Below are 16062 nucleotides of genomic sequence, written 5' to 3'. Positions count from 1 at the left end.
GAGAAATTTCCCTAAACAATTTATTGCGGGGTGGTGGTGCAGTCCAAGGAATGATTGTAGATGGAGAAAAGATATTTTCTTTTCAATTTCTTTTCCATTATTGAAAAGAATTTAATGCCCTCATTGTGCTAGCAGTACTTCCCTCTAAAGTTTACAGGGTTTTTTTTGTTTCTATTAAACATAGCTCCGGGGGCATATATTAAAAAAAAAGATGCTTTTTATGTCCATACAATCTTCATTGAAGACTCACAAGGTCAAAGAATGAAATTGTTCATCAGAGTTAATACTGATAGCTTCTAGCAATGTGTGAATTCTTTTTAAGAGATTTTTAAAATAACATTTTTATTAGAGAGGCTTTGAATAACTCTTCTGTATCAAAGTTAGACCTGTGTTCATTTTCCATCATGAAGTTGGTCATGCAGTTTTGGCCCATGCCGATGAATATTTTTACTTGAAAGCCTCATGCGTACTTTTGTTTGATACAAACTACAGAGGGAAATACATTTCCTTTTCCATGGCATTTACTATACAGTCCTTTTAATCTAGAGAGATCATATATTATAAAATTGGCATTGCTTGTTTTTGAAAAACATTTAAGGTTGAAACTTTTGATAAAGATATCTCGGGGCGCCTGGGTGGCTCAGTCGGTTAAGCGGCCGACTTCGGCTCGGGTCATGGTCTTGCGGTCCGAGAGTTCGAGCCCTGCGTTGGCTCTGTGCTGACAGCTCAGAGCCTGGAGCCTGTTTCGGATTCTGTGTCTCCCTCTCTCTGACCCTCTCCTGTTCATGCTCTGTCTCTCCCTGTCTCAAAAATAAATAAAACGTTAAAAAAAAATTTTTTTTTAAGATATCTCAAAGTCATTTGTGATCCTTATTTTGATCCTTGTCAAGATAAGAGTTATTTTTTTTGTTTTTTTCATAATCTTTTTATAATACAGTCTTAACTTGTATTGTTTAGGGAGGTACGACTTGGGAGAAATGGGGTAGAAGAAATCAAACAACATCCTTTCTTTAAGAATGATCAGTGGAATTGGGATAACATAAGAGAGAGTAAGTCAGTAACTTTAAATATTTCCATTCCGTCACATTTTAAATCTCAAAAATTGATTCCTCTTTTGAATTAATAAGCATGTTTGATATTCTTAATGATACTACTTTTAAATTGGGAGGTTTCATTTCAAATTTGTTCTGTGGCAATATTCATAACTAAATTAATGTTCCTCAATATCTTAAACTAATTTGTATTTATTAGCAATATTTCTTAATACTTTTATAATAGATTTCTTAATTTGGCACATTTTGTATGAATCGAAATAACTTTCAGAATCAGGGAAGTAGCCTTGAATTTGAATGAGTTTGAATTAATAAATCACTATATGGAGAGCATACTTTGATGAATACTAGAATAAGCATAGTAATTCATTTTAACTTTATATATATTTGACATTAATTCATTTTAAGAGTAAGAAATATTTTACTTACAGAGTATAAAAAGCCGAAGACTGAAGAATGTATGTGCAAGTTACTGCTGCTTTCAATTTTAGTACCTATAATAATACCATATTCCTCTCCTTGTTTAGTAGATTTATCTATAGATAAAGCTGATCTGATATAGTAATAAATAGTTAATAAGGTTTTCATTTTTTGAAATGATAAAATGTAAACCATGTTGCCAAAATCTTCTATGGTAAATCATAATGTTATTGATTAGTTATATATTATTAATATGTCATGTGCTGGTATCACACAATCACATATTGTAATTGATATAAAAATCTGGGTGGCTAGTGTATATTTGAATTGTGCATAAAACAATTCATTTCTTTTCTTCTAACAGCGGCAGCTCCTGTAGTACCTGAACTCAGCAGTGACATAGACAGCAGCAACTTTGATGACATCGAAGATGATAAAGGAGATGTAGAAACCTTCCCAATTCCTAAAGCTTTTGTGGGAAATCAGCTGCCTTTTATAGGATTTACCTACTATAGAGAAAATTTGTATGTGATTTGTTTGTTACATTTTTATTGCTTTCAAGATTGTGCTATAAGAGTTGTCTTACTGTGATACTCTGGACTATAGAAGATAAAGTGCTCATTTGTTTTAAACTGCTGACTTTTTCAAAAGGACTATCAAAAGTTACTTTTCATTTAATTCCATTATTTCTGAATGTTGTATTCAGTTACAAATGAATGCAAGGCACTGTTCTGTATTCTTTGGGGGATATAGAGTAAGACCAAATACGTACTTTTGAAGGAACTTATCAACTGATGAGGGATATAAGAGAATAATATAGTCGTAATGAAGGGTAGAATGTGATATTTGCCTTATGAAAGGTACTGGGCCACCTGGGTGGCTCAGTCGGTTCAGCGTCTGACTTTGGCTCAGGTCATGATCTCATAGTTTGTGAGTTCGAGCCCAATCAGGCTTGCTGCTGTCACACAGAGCCAGCTTCGGTTCTTCTGTTCCCCGCCCCCCTCTGTGCCTGCTGCTCCCCTGCTCTCTCTCCCTCTCTCTCATAAATAAATCTTGGGGCACCTGATTTGCTCAGTCAGTTGAGCATCCAGCTTCAGCTCAGGCCATGATCTCACAGTTTGTGAGTTTGAGCCCTTCATCGGGCTCTCTGCTGTCAGCACAGAACCTGCTTCACTTCAAATCCTCTGTACCCCTTTCTCTCTCTGCCCCTCCCCAGCTCACGCTCTCTCTCTCTCTCAAAAAAAAAAAAAAAAAAAAAACCAAACCAAACAAACAAACAAAAACATTAAAAAGTACATACATTTAAAAAAGGAAAAAAAGAAAGGCACCAAAATATCTGAGGTGGTTCAAATAGAATGGTTCTGAAGAAAAATAAAAGTCACATCTTTGGGGTGAGGGTACGAAGTCCGGTAAGACCTCAGGAAAGGGGTGGCATTTGTAAAAACAAGAAAGGGGTTTTGAGTGGCCGAGATGTGGGGAGGTTAGGTGACGGTTGTGGGCAGGTGAACCATGGAAGCCAAAGTGTGGCATGTTAGCACGTGTTGGGACAGAGTAGTGTGGTCCTAGGGCTCAAACACAAAGTGCTTATTGTTGTATTTTGATCATTTGGAAGACCTAATGAGATTGCGAGTGTTTTGCCTACAATCTCTCCATGTAGCACAGAGCCTGGCACAAGACCAGTAAATACTGATTGACTGCAGTGAGTATTGGGTGTAAAGATTAAAAACTGTTGGAGTTAAGCAGCAGGTGATTATTGTGTGCTATACTGAGGGACTTTTGACTTTGACACGTAGCGAGGCATTAAAGACATTGGAGAAACATATTTGAGAAACTTGGTACTTCCATGTATGGAATGGTAGGGGTGACCAACCATTATGGTTTGCCCAGGACCAAGGGGCTTCCTGGGATATGGCCAGGGACTTTCATGCTGAAACTGAGAAAATTCTAGGTAGACCAGGATGAGTTGGACACCCTGCCAACGGTAGTACTCTCAAAACTCTTGTCATGCTCACCGAGATGAGGATATGAGTGCCTGGAGAAGCCCAAGCATATTTATAGGCAGTGAGGAAGGACCCAGTTAAAGTGAGATACTGATATTTAAATAGAAGTGATGACTTATGTATTAAGACCTGGGAATCAAGAGATGTTATCTTTGAAAAGGAGGAGAGGGGTCTCTTTTCTAGAAGATATCTAGATAAGATAGTTCTAGGAACTCAAAATGAGATGAAGAGGGGGAAGGTATAGGCCATATAGTGACTCCAGTCTCAACAATATTAAAGACTAGAACATCAGATAAGAGTGGGGGGCAGAACAAGTGCAGCATTTTAAATTATTGAGAATGATACAAATGTCTAAAGGGGGAAAACAGTGCTTCATTTAAAATATGTTGAAGTAAAAAAGAGAAATCTTTGTGGTTGGAGTTTAATTATGAGAATAATTTGGGGATATTAGAAAATGGATTAAAATGACATGCAAAGAATTTATCTCCTGCCTTTCCCTCTAGGTTATTAAGTGACTCTCCATCTTGCAGAGAAAATGATTCAATACAGTCAAGGAAAAATGAAGTATGTATAAATTTTTACTATTTAGTCACATGTTCGACTAATTTAGTAATATTCATGTGTTTAAAAAGTTCATTTGATGCTACTTTTTGAACCATTTTCTGGTGTTCTTGGTTGTAATACAGTTCACAAAACATTGAGATGATGGATTTATTTGACAGGTAGTATTGTGGAAGATAGGTGGCTAGTAAAAAGATGAATTAAACATAGCTTTTAGGCATAGTTTTAATAGCAAAAAAGTGATAGGTTTATAAACATCTACAATCTCAGAAAATTTTATAATCTTAGTACTCTAAAAGAATATAGATAATAAGCTATCAGGGTACAGAAATTGTGGAGAAATTAATATTTTGAGTGGGAATGAATTCAAACAAAGGTTAATTTTATCAAACTAACAATATTTTGCGGCCTCTATAATTTGTAACCATACACAAAAGTAAACCGTGCGGATGCATACACGTTAATGAGGATGCTAACATTTTCTCCTTAAAATTTATAGAAAGTAAAAAGATTGGTTAGATAATTTTGGCGTGGTTTATTTTAGGAATTTTATAAAGCATGCATACATTTTAAATTTCCTTTTTGTTTTGTTTTAAATAGGAAAGCCAAGAGGTATGTTGATGTCACTTATGTTGAAAAACTGAGAAAAACACATCCCTCTGACAATGTTTTGATAGAGCCATTTTCCACCTAGCATTTGGAGTGCTACATCTACTTAAGAGAGAAGTTCCCAGCCTTGTTTCTACCAAGTATTTTTTTTATTATTGCCCCTATGGCTTTATTGTTTAAGTATCTATTATGTAATTTTCTTATTTTTATTTATTAAGGATATATAACTGATAGTAAGAATTTTGAATGAACAAGTGAAAACAAGCGTGATCAAATTATACTAATGTAATAATAGCCAAAAGTAGTTAAACATGACTTGTTCATTGGCCTGTGTGTTCTTATTAGGGAAAAATGATAGTTTTGCTTAAGATGTATAAAATATTTAAGAAACCATGAGTTTCTTAAAGAAACCTAATCACTAGAAAGAATATTGGCCTTGGAATCTAATAGACTGGGATTGATTTTTGGCACAGCCACTTATTAGCTAAGCCATCTAGAGAGTTACTCACCTTTTTTGAGTTGCAGTTTCTTTATTGAGTACATACAACACTACCTACCACCTTTTTAGGGTTGTTGTTAGGGTTGATGAGACAGTATTTGTAAAGTGCCTAACATGGTACCTAAGGCATAAAAGGCACTCAAAAAGTTTAGCCCTTTATGAAGGTAATGATGCTCCAAAAATGGATTATTTAGTACGTAATATAATTGCAGTTGGTTTAAATAAAGATCAACATGTCTGGCCTAGAAGAAGATGTAAAGCATGGCAAGGAAATGACTTATAATCAATTAGCCGTCATTCCTGGAAGACTTACTGACCGTAACTCCTTATAGTAGTGTTCCCGGCACTGTGTAGAAAGATATAAAGAACTTAAATTCTCATTTTTAAGAGAAGTAATGTATTTTTGAGCAAGTGCAGTTAAATATTCCAAATATTTGTTTCAGATATAGACCTTTTCATCTTGTAAGTACACTGTGTGACAGTATTTTTACATAAATAATCTGCAGAAGAACAGTGGAGCATATCAGAGGGTCTCCTTTATTCATAATGAATGAGAGACTTGGCGTCATAGAAGAATTCTGCCAAGATTAGAGCGTCTCACTCGTATATTTACGTAATGTTTACATACATAGAAAGCAAGAGATGGAGAATTTTTTCCTTATGTTGGTAGAAGTCACATTAAGAAGGTACAAAAACTGTACCATTATAAATGATCTTATATGAAGCTTAAAAAACAGCTTATCCTTGTCTTTAAGCCTCTCATATTTTAAATGTGACCAAAATTTATAATTACAGTTTCTTGTTTCCGGACAGATTCAGAAAAAACTATACACGTTAGAAGAACACCTTAGCACTGAGATACAAGCCAAAGAAGAATTAGAGCAGAAGTGCAAGTATGTTGTTTAGATGACGAAATGTTGTCTTTTAAAATTTAAGTTCAAACGTTTTACCAAAAAGGAAGAGTTATAAAGTAATTATATGATCATCTTGAATGTATACTAAGTAAATGTTTTTATTGTAAATCACTGTTTCTTTTGAAATCCTTTAGATCTGTTAACACTCGCCTTGAGAAGGTAGCAAAGGAGCTAGAAGAGGAGGTAAAGTTGCTGTGTGCTTTTCATTAATATTTTTGTTTGCTACAAGTTGTGATGCCTGCCTTCCCTGCAGGGAGTTGTCTTAGAGCCATATTAACACCCATCTTGATACATAGTAAGACCCACCTTATGTTGCCCTGGCGAACAGGACTAAAGTTACAGGATAACCTTGGTGATAAGCCTCATTTTGTTAGGGGTTTGCAAACTTGAGTGAATTTAGAATGTGTAGATATTTCACGTAAAAAAATTTGCATTTGTGTCAATTACTTGGCTTAACAACAGAAAGTGACCATTGTTTCTTCTTTTAAATTTCTGTTCCTAACATTTCAGATGCATAGTTTATGTTAAGTGAAGATGGTTCAGTGGTAATGGAAGTTACGGAAAGTTTGACTTTCAGTAGTAAACCATTAACAGTATGGTCTTAATAATTTAAGAGAGGTGTGCTATTTTGAAAGTAATGGAAAACGTTATTGTAAGTTTTAACAAAACAGCAGTTACAGCCTTTTTTAAAGTTCTTTTTTATCTGCTTGAAATACTAAAATAGTGTTTTCATTTGATTTTTATACATACTTTCCTTTGATAGTAACTTTAAGCATTATTTCAGATTACCTTAAGGAAAAATGTGGAATCAGCATTAAGACAATTAGAAAGAGAAAAGGCACTTCTTCAGCACAAAAATGCAGAATATCAGCGGAAAGCTGATCACGAAGCAGACAAGAAACGAAATTTGGAAAACGATGGTTTGTGGTGTAGAATATTAAATACTTACCAAGAAAAAAATTAAATGTGTATGTATGTGTGTGTTGTCGAAGCTTCCCACTGAAATGCTTTTTTTTTAATCACAGTTAACAGTTTAAAGGATCAACTTGAAGATTTGAAAAAAAGGAATCAGAACTCTCAAATATCCACTGAGAAAGTAAATCAACTCCAGAGACAAGTAGGTCAATCTCCATTTGTAATAGGATATTGAATTTTCTTGATGATAACTTACTAATACTAATTTTAATTGGGAATGTTACAGAAAGGCCTTTGCCTCTGATTTTAAAGGGAAATCATTAGGAAACTATTTTTAGGTTTGTTTCTTACTTTAGTTTGTAACAGGCTGATAAACAGAAGTATTTTCATTATATACACTCGTGTTGTTGTCTGTTTGATTTTGAATGGAATAACAGCTGGATGAAACCAATGCTTTGCTGAGAACAGAATCTGATACTGCAGCCCGATTAAGAAAAACCCAGGCAGAAAGTACAAAACAGATTCAGCAGCTGGAATCTAACAATAGAGATCTTCAAGATAAAAATTGTCTGCTGGAGACTGCCAAGTTAAAACTTGAAAAGGAATTTATCAATCTTCAGTCAGTTCTAGAATCTGAAAGGAGGGACCGAACCCACGGATCAGAGATAATTAATGACTTACAAGGTATTATAAAGTAGAGATTGCACTTGAATTCATCCTGATGATTTATATTTTGGAAATAACTTTAGATGATGGATGTGTGTGCTGGAATAGCACATTTCTGAATATACTACTCTGTTATGTGAAGCATAACATATGGAATGCATTGATAGAAAATTTTGTGAATAGAAGGTTTGCTTTCAAATAGTGTGAAATATTTTAAATTATCAAAAACCACCTCCCAAAGTGACGGTTTGGGTTCCAGTTGACTTAGCCATAAAGCACTCTACCAACAATTATAAAACTTCTCAAAATTTTTTATTCTTAATTTAACATATGTATACTTTGTGGGCTTATTGTTTTTAAAATGTTGCAATTTTAGGTAGAATATCTGGCCTAGAAGAAGACTTAAAGAATGGCAAAATCTTATTAGCAAAAGTAGAGATGGAGAAGAGACAACTACAGGAGAGATTTACTGATTTGGAAAAGGTAACACATGTTCAGCTTTATATTTTGTAGGAAAATGACAAAGAGTTTTAGATTGGAAAACTTAACTCTAAAATAAGGGGTATCGGTATGGTTTCAGTGGATGTTTCTCCCTAGGGACCCAAGGAAAACTTAGATTTTGACTACAACGTATCTTTATTTATTTTATTTTATTTTTTCAACATGTATTTATTTTTGGGACAGAGAGAGACAGAGCATGAACGGGGGAGGGGCAGAGAGAGAGGGAGACACAGAATCGGAAACAGGCTCCAGGCTCCGAGCCATCAGCCCAGAGCCCGACGCGGGGCTCGAACTCACGGACCGCGAGATCGTGACCTGGCTGAAGTCGGACGCTTAACCGACTGCGCCACCCAGGCGCCCCTACAACATATCTTTAAAATGATAGAAAGTTACAATGGCTTTTGGCATTGAAAAGTTTTTCTTTAAAACTTCTGTAAGCCAGGGATGATTTTTAGGCTGTGTGCAGTTAAGGTGTTATTTTTGTTCACTTGTCCATTCTTTCAAGTATTTAATGTATCATCTGTGGTAGAAATATCAGGATGCAGTCTTTGCTTGCCTTTAACAGTCCCACAGTGGGGCCTCCCGGCTGTCTCAGACGGTAGAGCATGTGACTCTTGATCTCTAGGTCATGAGTTCAAGCCCCCACGTTGGACGTGGAGCCTACTTAAAAAAATAATAAATTAAAAAAAAAATACAATCTAAGGAGTAGTACCTAAAGTCACTAATAAAGTACACAGATAATTCTTTTTTTTTTTTTTTAATTTTTTTTTTTTCAACGTTTATTTATTTTTGGGACAGAGAGAGACAGAGCATGAACGGGGGAGGGGCAGAGAGAGAGGGAGACACAGAATCGGAAACAGGCTCCAGGCTCTGAGCCATCAGCCCAGAGCCTGACGCAGGGCTCGAACTCACGGACCGCGAGATCGTGACCTGGCTGAAGTTGGACGCTTAACCGACTGTGCCACCCAGGCACCCCAAAGTACACAGATAATTCTAACGCAGCGTGATAAACAGACCACTCGAAGAATGGACAGGGTATATTGGACGCACAGGACGAAGCCCTAATCTGACAGGGCAGGATTGGTTGGCAGGGTAAAGGCACATTCTGAGTTGGGCAGGACAGCAGGAGCAAAAGTATAAGATGGGAAATAGAAAAGGCATAGCTGGTTTATTTAACGCGAACTGCTCAATAGTTCTGGAGTATAGAGCAGGGGTCAGCAGATTTTAATCTTTTAAGCAAAAGACAATGAATATTTTAGGCTTTGAGGGCCATATAATCTGTTGCAACTCAGCTCTGCTCCAATACGTAAAGGAATGGGTGTAGCTGTGTTCCAGTGAAATTTTATAAAAATAGACATCAGGCCAAAATGCACCTGAAGACTGCAGTGTGGTTCTCATGTCAGGTGTGAGGAATTCACTGACCAGAATGAGCTACAGACCTAGGCATGAGCTAGATCATGTGAGAGTTTGAATATTCTGTTAAACTTAATTTCTCTAGGCAACGGACCCAGCCACTGAAGGGCTTTAAATTAGATGCTCTTTTTAGACATACATTTAAGATAGATCGTTGTGTTCCATGTGTGGAGAATAAATTTGAGGAGGACAAGATAAGAAGGGGGGAGACTAGTCAGAGACGTTTTCAGTAATTCAGATGATGGAGACTTAACTGGTACGGTGGTTAAAAGGATGGAAAATGGGGGTGAATCTGAGAAATATCTGGAGGTAGAATATTTGGTAGCACTTAGTGATGGCTCAGATAAGGCATATGTGTGGTATTTAAGGAGGAGTTCTAGGCTCTTACATGGTGACAAGATATATAATGGTAACAGTAATTCATAAAGAATAAAGGGGAGAGAAGAATGAAGGGAAATAGCTCTTTCAGAAGAAATGATGACAAAATCTATTTTAGTCCTAAGTTTGAGGTGCCTTAGGATGTTCATAAAGGAGTAAACTATGTTGAAGCTAGAAATGTTTGAGAGTCATTGGTACAGAAGTAGCTGAAGCTGTGTGAATGCAAGAGCCTATCTCGGAAAAGATTGTTTAGAGCAATGGTTTTTCAGGGCAGAGTTGATTCCTCTGTTGTTGGATTGAAAAACCTCATTTTTAGGCGCTCCTGGGTGGCTCAGTTGGTTAAGCATCTGACTCTTGATTTTGACTCAAGTCATGATCTCAACAGTTAGTGAGCTCAAGCCCCGCCTTGGGCTCTGCCCTGACCATGTAGAGCCTGCTTGGGATTCATCCTCTCCCTCTCCCCCTCCCTCTCTCCCTCTCTCCCTCTCTCCCTCTCTCCCTCCCTCCCTCCCCCTCCCCCTCCCCCACTTTTCTGCCCCTCCTCTGCGCATGCTCACTTGCTGTCTCTCTCAAAATAAAGTTAAAAAAAGAAAAAAAATCATTTTCAGTATTAAGGATTTATTTGAAAAGCAAAAGAAATATTTACATATATGATACAAACTATAGAAACAAAGAATTAGAAAATCTTTTGAGGATATAGAGAAAATAGATTGACTTCTATTATTGAAGTGTCCCAACTTAAAACAAGTCTCCTATGTGGAATATCAGGGTAAATGGTAGAGGATCCTGAAAATTTGTCGTCAGATACAGCAAAGGGAAATATTAGATAGGTTTTAAAGGTGAGAAATAATGATATAGAAGCTTGAAGTGGCTGAAGAATGCCGCCTCCAGAGAAGACCAGCATTTAAGGAATAGCTGGGGGGAAACTTCCTAGGTGACAGAAAAGGTGAGAACAGGAAGCGGGGAGCCAAGTGAGTGCACTCAGGTATGTCAAGGAAATAGTTTCAGGGCAACAGTGAGTCAAAATGGGGTAACTACTGAAAAGTGTTTGTCGAATCTGGTGGTGAGAATATCATGTGTTACTTCATTGAGATCACACACTCTCAGTGCAGATCTCCAAACGGTAGCGTGGAGGGATGGGCCGTAGGTTCAGCAGGAGGTGAACAGGTGGATTCCGTGGATCATTGTTACAAGAAGTTTGAGTGAAGGGGGGAGGGAAAGTATTGAACATTCTTAGCTTGTAAAAAACAGCTTTATAAGTTTTTGAAATTGTGAGCCAGTCTTTTTTGTTGATCGCTGCTATTCTAAATCTTTAATAGGAAAAGAACAACATGGAAATAGATATGACATACCAACTAAAAGTTATACAGCAGAGCTTAGAGCAAGAAGAAGCTGAGCATAAGGCTACAAAAGCACGGCTGGCAGATAAAAATAAAATTTATGAATCCATTGAAGAAGCAAAATCAGAAGCCATGAAAGGTATGCCTTTTTTCTAAGAGGGTTTTTCTGCAGCATTTTCCTAAGAATGGATTCTGTAGTCAACTCTTGATTTTGAAAAATATTTTTTTATATTTTATTGTCAAATATTGAGAACTGGAAAGAAAAACATTAGGGAAGCTTTACATACATATAATTTTTTCTCTTTATGGCAACGATCATTTCTAAGATGTAAGTCCTAAATACTGAATTATTCAACCAAATACAAGGATCAGAGAGAAATGAATATTTCAGTGATAGCAATAGTAACAGGCATAAAGAGCATGAGGTTCTAGACGTATCTTTTCAGATTTGGGGGGATTTGCTATTTTTGTAATATTTAGTTTGACATTTACCAGTTTGTATAACAAAATTGTTGCCAGTTTATGCAAAATAAGTATTTTGGAAATAGTAGTTGACCTAACTAGAATACAAGCTCATTGAATATTTTGAACTCTGTCATGATGAAGATACTAGCTAGATCTGGTCAAAGTCATCCACTACTAATGAATATAGGGTAAAATAACAGAGTTAACTTTTCCACAAACCAGCCTGTATCTTGGAATTGTCTTAGGATAATTTCTTGTTTTCCTAACTGACTGTTCATAATTACGAAGGATTTGAAATTCCAAAGGAAATTAATAAAAGATCCTTGCGAAAGATTCATAGAACTCTTAAGCAGAAATTTTATTTTAAATTGAAGCATAACATTTATGAATAATTTGGAAAAAAAATAGCCTTTTAATTAATGAATGAAATTTAAATTGGAGCTTTCTTGGTTAAAATCAGTTTAGTTTAAGGTAGTAATTAAGGATGTTAAGAGATGAAATGAGTGCTTTATTTAGAAAAATCTAATTACAAGAGTGGAAATTAGTGGGCCATGTTTCCCTGTCAGGGGCCTAGAAGATAGAGTTGCATTTCTTTTGAGGTGTAATTCAAGTGCAGTCACATTGCACTTCTCGCATTTGTAATACACACGTGTAACCACCACTCAAAACAAGTCATAGAATCTGTGTTTTCATCACCTACTCAGTAAGTTCACTTATGCCCCTGTCTATTCTCTGTGCCCACATTAGAGTGGTTGTTTTTTTAAGTGAGTGTATCTGTCCATGTGTTATCTCTGAACTGATAAAAATGAACCAATTCAGAGTAATAGTACCTACCATTTTCTTTTTTCAAACTCCTTTTTAGAATACTAACATAAGATGTATGGTGACTTTCGTAGTTTATAGGAGTACACAAAACTTAAATGTTGCTGGTGCTCAGACCGGCTCTAAAAGCCTTTGGCTTTTCCACTGCCATTCCGTAGCTTCCTTTGATTAAGACTGTGGCTTACTAATGAAAACTAGTCATGTGACCTTGCCTAGTTACTTAACCTTTTTTGTGCCTTGTTTCTTCTTAGACAGGTAAGCGTTTTAGGTTGTTTTGAAGACCAAGTGCAATGACACGTGAAAATGCTTAGAAATATTAGCTGTTATTGGTAGAATGTGAAGAATAGTTTCATTTTTTCCACACTTTTGAAGGCAATTCATTAAAAAGTGAAAATTCATAGGCTTAATTTTCCCTTATATAACTTTGTAATATGATAATTCAATATCGAGCATTAGGTATGAAACAGCAGAGGAGCCCAATTGGATTTGAAAAGATTTTCTAATCAGTACATCAAAAGGTAATCCTTTAATGGTAATAACTGACATTTAATATGAAATCACTTGTTTAGACATAAACTTTGCCTGTTCTTCACTTTTAAAAGCCTTTTCTGATTAATAAAACAAATTAAAAGTTCATTACAAATCATTTAGAAAATTCAGGAAAGTATAAAGAAGTAAAGATTAACCACAATTTTACTAATCAGGATGCTATTTTGTATATTTTCTGAAATTTTTATACCCTTTTTGCTTTTTTTCTTTGAAAATAATACTGTGAACATTCTCTTTAGGTCTTTTTAACATTGTCCTTAAATACTGAGCACTTATCAAATTCTTCTTGTATGCCAGCCAGCTGTTAAGTGCCACACAGATAGTAACTAAGAATCTTCGTAACATCCCTGTAAGGGAGAACAGGTACTGGTATCATTCTACAGATGGGGAAATTGAGCCTCAGAGAGCCTAACTAACGTGCCCTTGTAAATAATTAGGATGTGTCAGAGACAGGGTTTAACCTTAGGAACTTTGGTCCCAGCGGCTTGTCCTTTGCCATTTCCCCAGAGCATAACTGTCCTTCTCTGCATAGTAATATGCTAACATGGAAAGAGCCATAGACGTCATAGAATCTACCCGGGATGTTTTAGGGTAAGAAAAGTAACACCAAGAGGCACAGGGCAGCAGGAAAATAAAATACGTCTTTATTAAAAAGATGTAGGCCTCTTTTAGAATCATAAGTGAAGGCACAATTTTACTCCAGTTAGAATAGATGTAATATTGCAGAGTGGTCGATTTTTCTGGACACTGGCAATCAAACTCCTGATTTCTAAGCATAAAACTATTGACATTTCAAACACATTAGGGAGAGTGATGAAAGTATTAAATTGGAAATTAAAAAAAATGTTTTTAAGGCAGCATCATTGACAGCAGTTTTCATAGCATGGTGTCACGTATTTGATACGCTTTTTTGGTATGTGGATGCACAACTGTGTCCATTTTTGTGGCAATAGAAATGGAGAAAAACCTCTCAGAGGAAAGGACGTTAAAGCAGAAGGTGGAAAACCTGTTGCTGGAAGCTGAGAAGAGATGCTCTATATTAGACTGTGACCTCAAACAGTCACAGCAGAAAATAAATGAACTCCTTAAGCAGAAAGATGTGCTAAATGAAGATGTGAGTATGAAGTTTACTAATAAGTAATAATAAACTATGTAATGAATTCATAGTCCACGTAGGTTTATCCATAATGTTGGTTTCATAATTAAAATTTTTTTCTTATAATCTGCAACCTTTAATTTTACTGAATTTGGATGATATGCTAAATGAATCATAATTTAAAAATTTTAAGTTATTTTTACCCTAAAGACCATATTTTATTTGAAAAAGTACGACAACAGAAATACAAAAAATATTTTACTGTGAAGTGAATTAGCTGCCTAAGGACAAAAATCTGTTTTGCATGATCATATTTGCTGCAAGCTTCATTGATAAGAAAAATCAAAATCAAGGGGTGCCTGGGTGGCTCAGTCGGCTAAGCGTCTGACTTCAGCTCAGGTCATGATCTTGTAGTTCATGATTTCTCATTCTCATTCTCACTCTCATTCTCACTCTCATTCTCACTCTCATTCTCATTCTCACTCTCACTCTCATTCTCTGTCTCTCTCAAAATAAATAAACATTAAAAAAATAAATCAAAGTCAAAGGAATTTATTTATATACCAAGTATACAATTTATTTTTTAGATCAGAAACTTGACATTAAAAATAGAGCAAGAAACTCAAAAGCGCTGCCTTACACAAAATGACTTGAAGATGCAAACACAGCAAGTTAACACACTAAAAATGTCAGAAAAGCAGTTAAAACAGGAGAATAATCATCTCATGGAAATGAAAATGAGCTTGGAAAAGCAGAATGCTGAACTTCGAAAGTAAGTAAATTGTTTGAGACAAAGTTTTGTTCATATATATGAGTATCCACATGTAAATTACCTTAATTTTGGTTTACCTGGGGGTTTTCTTTTGATCACTTTCTTGACCACATTTGCTCTCTTTTTCTGTTTAAGTAATGTGTTGAGTGCCGCTGTTATCCCTCAAGATGATATTTGGTTCCCCAACGATTTGTTTTTACTACTTCTACCTATTGCCGCCTCTGTAAATGAATAACCAAGTATCACCAGGCATTTGAGGAAAGTGTTCAGTACTAAAGAGAAAGACTGTGATAAAGAAAAAGGAAACGTACCCCCAGATGAGGAATATATTCAGGAAAGAAGAGGAAAGCACAAACAAATAAAAAAAGCCTATTAGTAATAATTAGTATTGATCAAAACTTCTAGGAGATAGTACTTCCGTTAAACAAGAAGCCGGCGTAAAGCAAAAAGGGCAGCCAGAATGAGAACGAGCTGTTAAAGATGAAAAATGACCACATATACATTTATTAGGATGGTTTAAAGAAAAATTCAAAGAAATTTCATCGACTGTGGAAGAAGAGGGCATGACGTAGAAGGTGTGTGGCCCAGGGGTTCTAGCCCCAGACAGAGAAGTCTAGAGAAGGAAGGAAGAGGAGGAAGTTGTTAGAGAAATAATGGAAAACAGGTTTCCCGTGGCGGGAAGAGAAGTCGTCAGATTGAAAGGACTCAACCGAAAATAAGTGAAGAAAAGACCCGCATTTGGACGTGTTCTCGTCAAATTTCAAAAACAAGAGAAAGGGTGGGTGGGAGTATTGTGGTTCTCATCCCGGACTGGGGAGGCTGTGGTTTGTGGTTGGTGGAGCAGGAAGTGAGGCTTGGCTGTATGGCTGAGGCCAGTGATACGGCTGTGTTAGGAGAGCTGGGGAGAGGTGAGGGATAGGAAGAGCTAACTCCCCACTCTGGCAGCAGGGAACTAGTAAAGAAGAGTTTAAATTTGTGTCAAGAAATAAGCTGAGATGTGGACGTAGTTACCAAAAGAACAAAACAGAATTGAAACGAAGTGAATTCCTCCAGGGGAGTGAATTGAGGGTGTGAAGACGTGTGGAAAGAG

The 16062-nt window shown here is 36.2% G+C and overlaps 1 protein-coding gene across 4 annotated transcripts in view; it reads left to right on the top strand.

Moving 5' to 3' along the window:
* Nucleotides 1-16062, top strand: part of ROCK2 (Rho associated coiled-coil containing protein kinase 2) — a 141826-nt gene that overhangs the window by 100122 nt on the left and 25642 nt on the right. For all 4 annotated transcript variants that reach the window (XM_047845185.1, XM_047845184.1, XM_047845186.1 and 1 more), the window contains exons 8-20: nt 958-1049; nt 1837-1996; nt 3976-4036; nt 4634-4645; nt 5955-6034; nt 6190-6238; nt 6840-6975; nt 7081-7172; nt 7408-7654; nt 8013-8119; nt 11248-11407; nt 14058-14218; nt 14788-14972. In XM_047845185.1, coding sequence (XP_047701141.1) covers nt 958-1049; nt 1837-1996; nt 3976-4036; nt 4634-4645; nt 5955-6034; nt 6190-6238; nt 6840-6975; nt 7081-7172; nt 7408-7654; nt 8013-8119; nt 11248-11407; nt 14058-14218; nt 14788-14972 — 1542 coding nt within the window. The remainder of the gene's footprint in view (nt 1-957; nt 1050-1836; nt 1997-3975; nt 4037-4633; nt 4646-5954; nt 6035-6189; nt 6239-6839; nt 6976-7080; nt 7173-7407; nt 7655-8012; nt 8120-11247; nt 11408-14057; nt 14219-14787; nt 14973-16062) is intronic.

The sequence above is a fragment of the Prionailurus viverrinus genome, unplaced genomic scaffold (genome assembly GCF_022837055.1).
Source record: "Prionailurus viverrinus isolate Anna unplaced genomic scaffold, UM_Priviv_1.0 scaffold_33, whole genome shotgun sequence".
NCBI lineage: Eukaryota > Metazoa > Chordata > Mammalia > Carnivora > Felidae > Prionailurus > Prionailurus viverrinus.
This window is presented reverse-complemented; position numbering and strand designations above follow the sequence as displayed.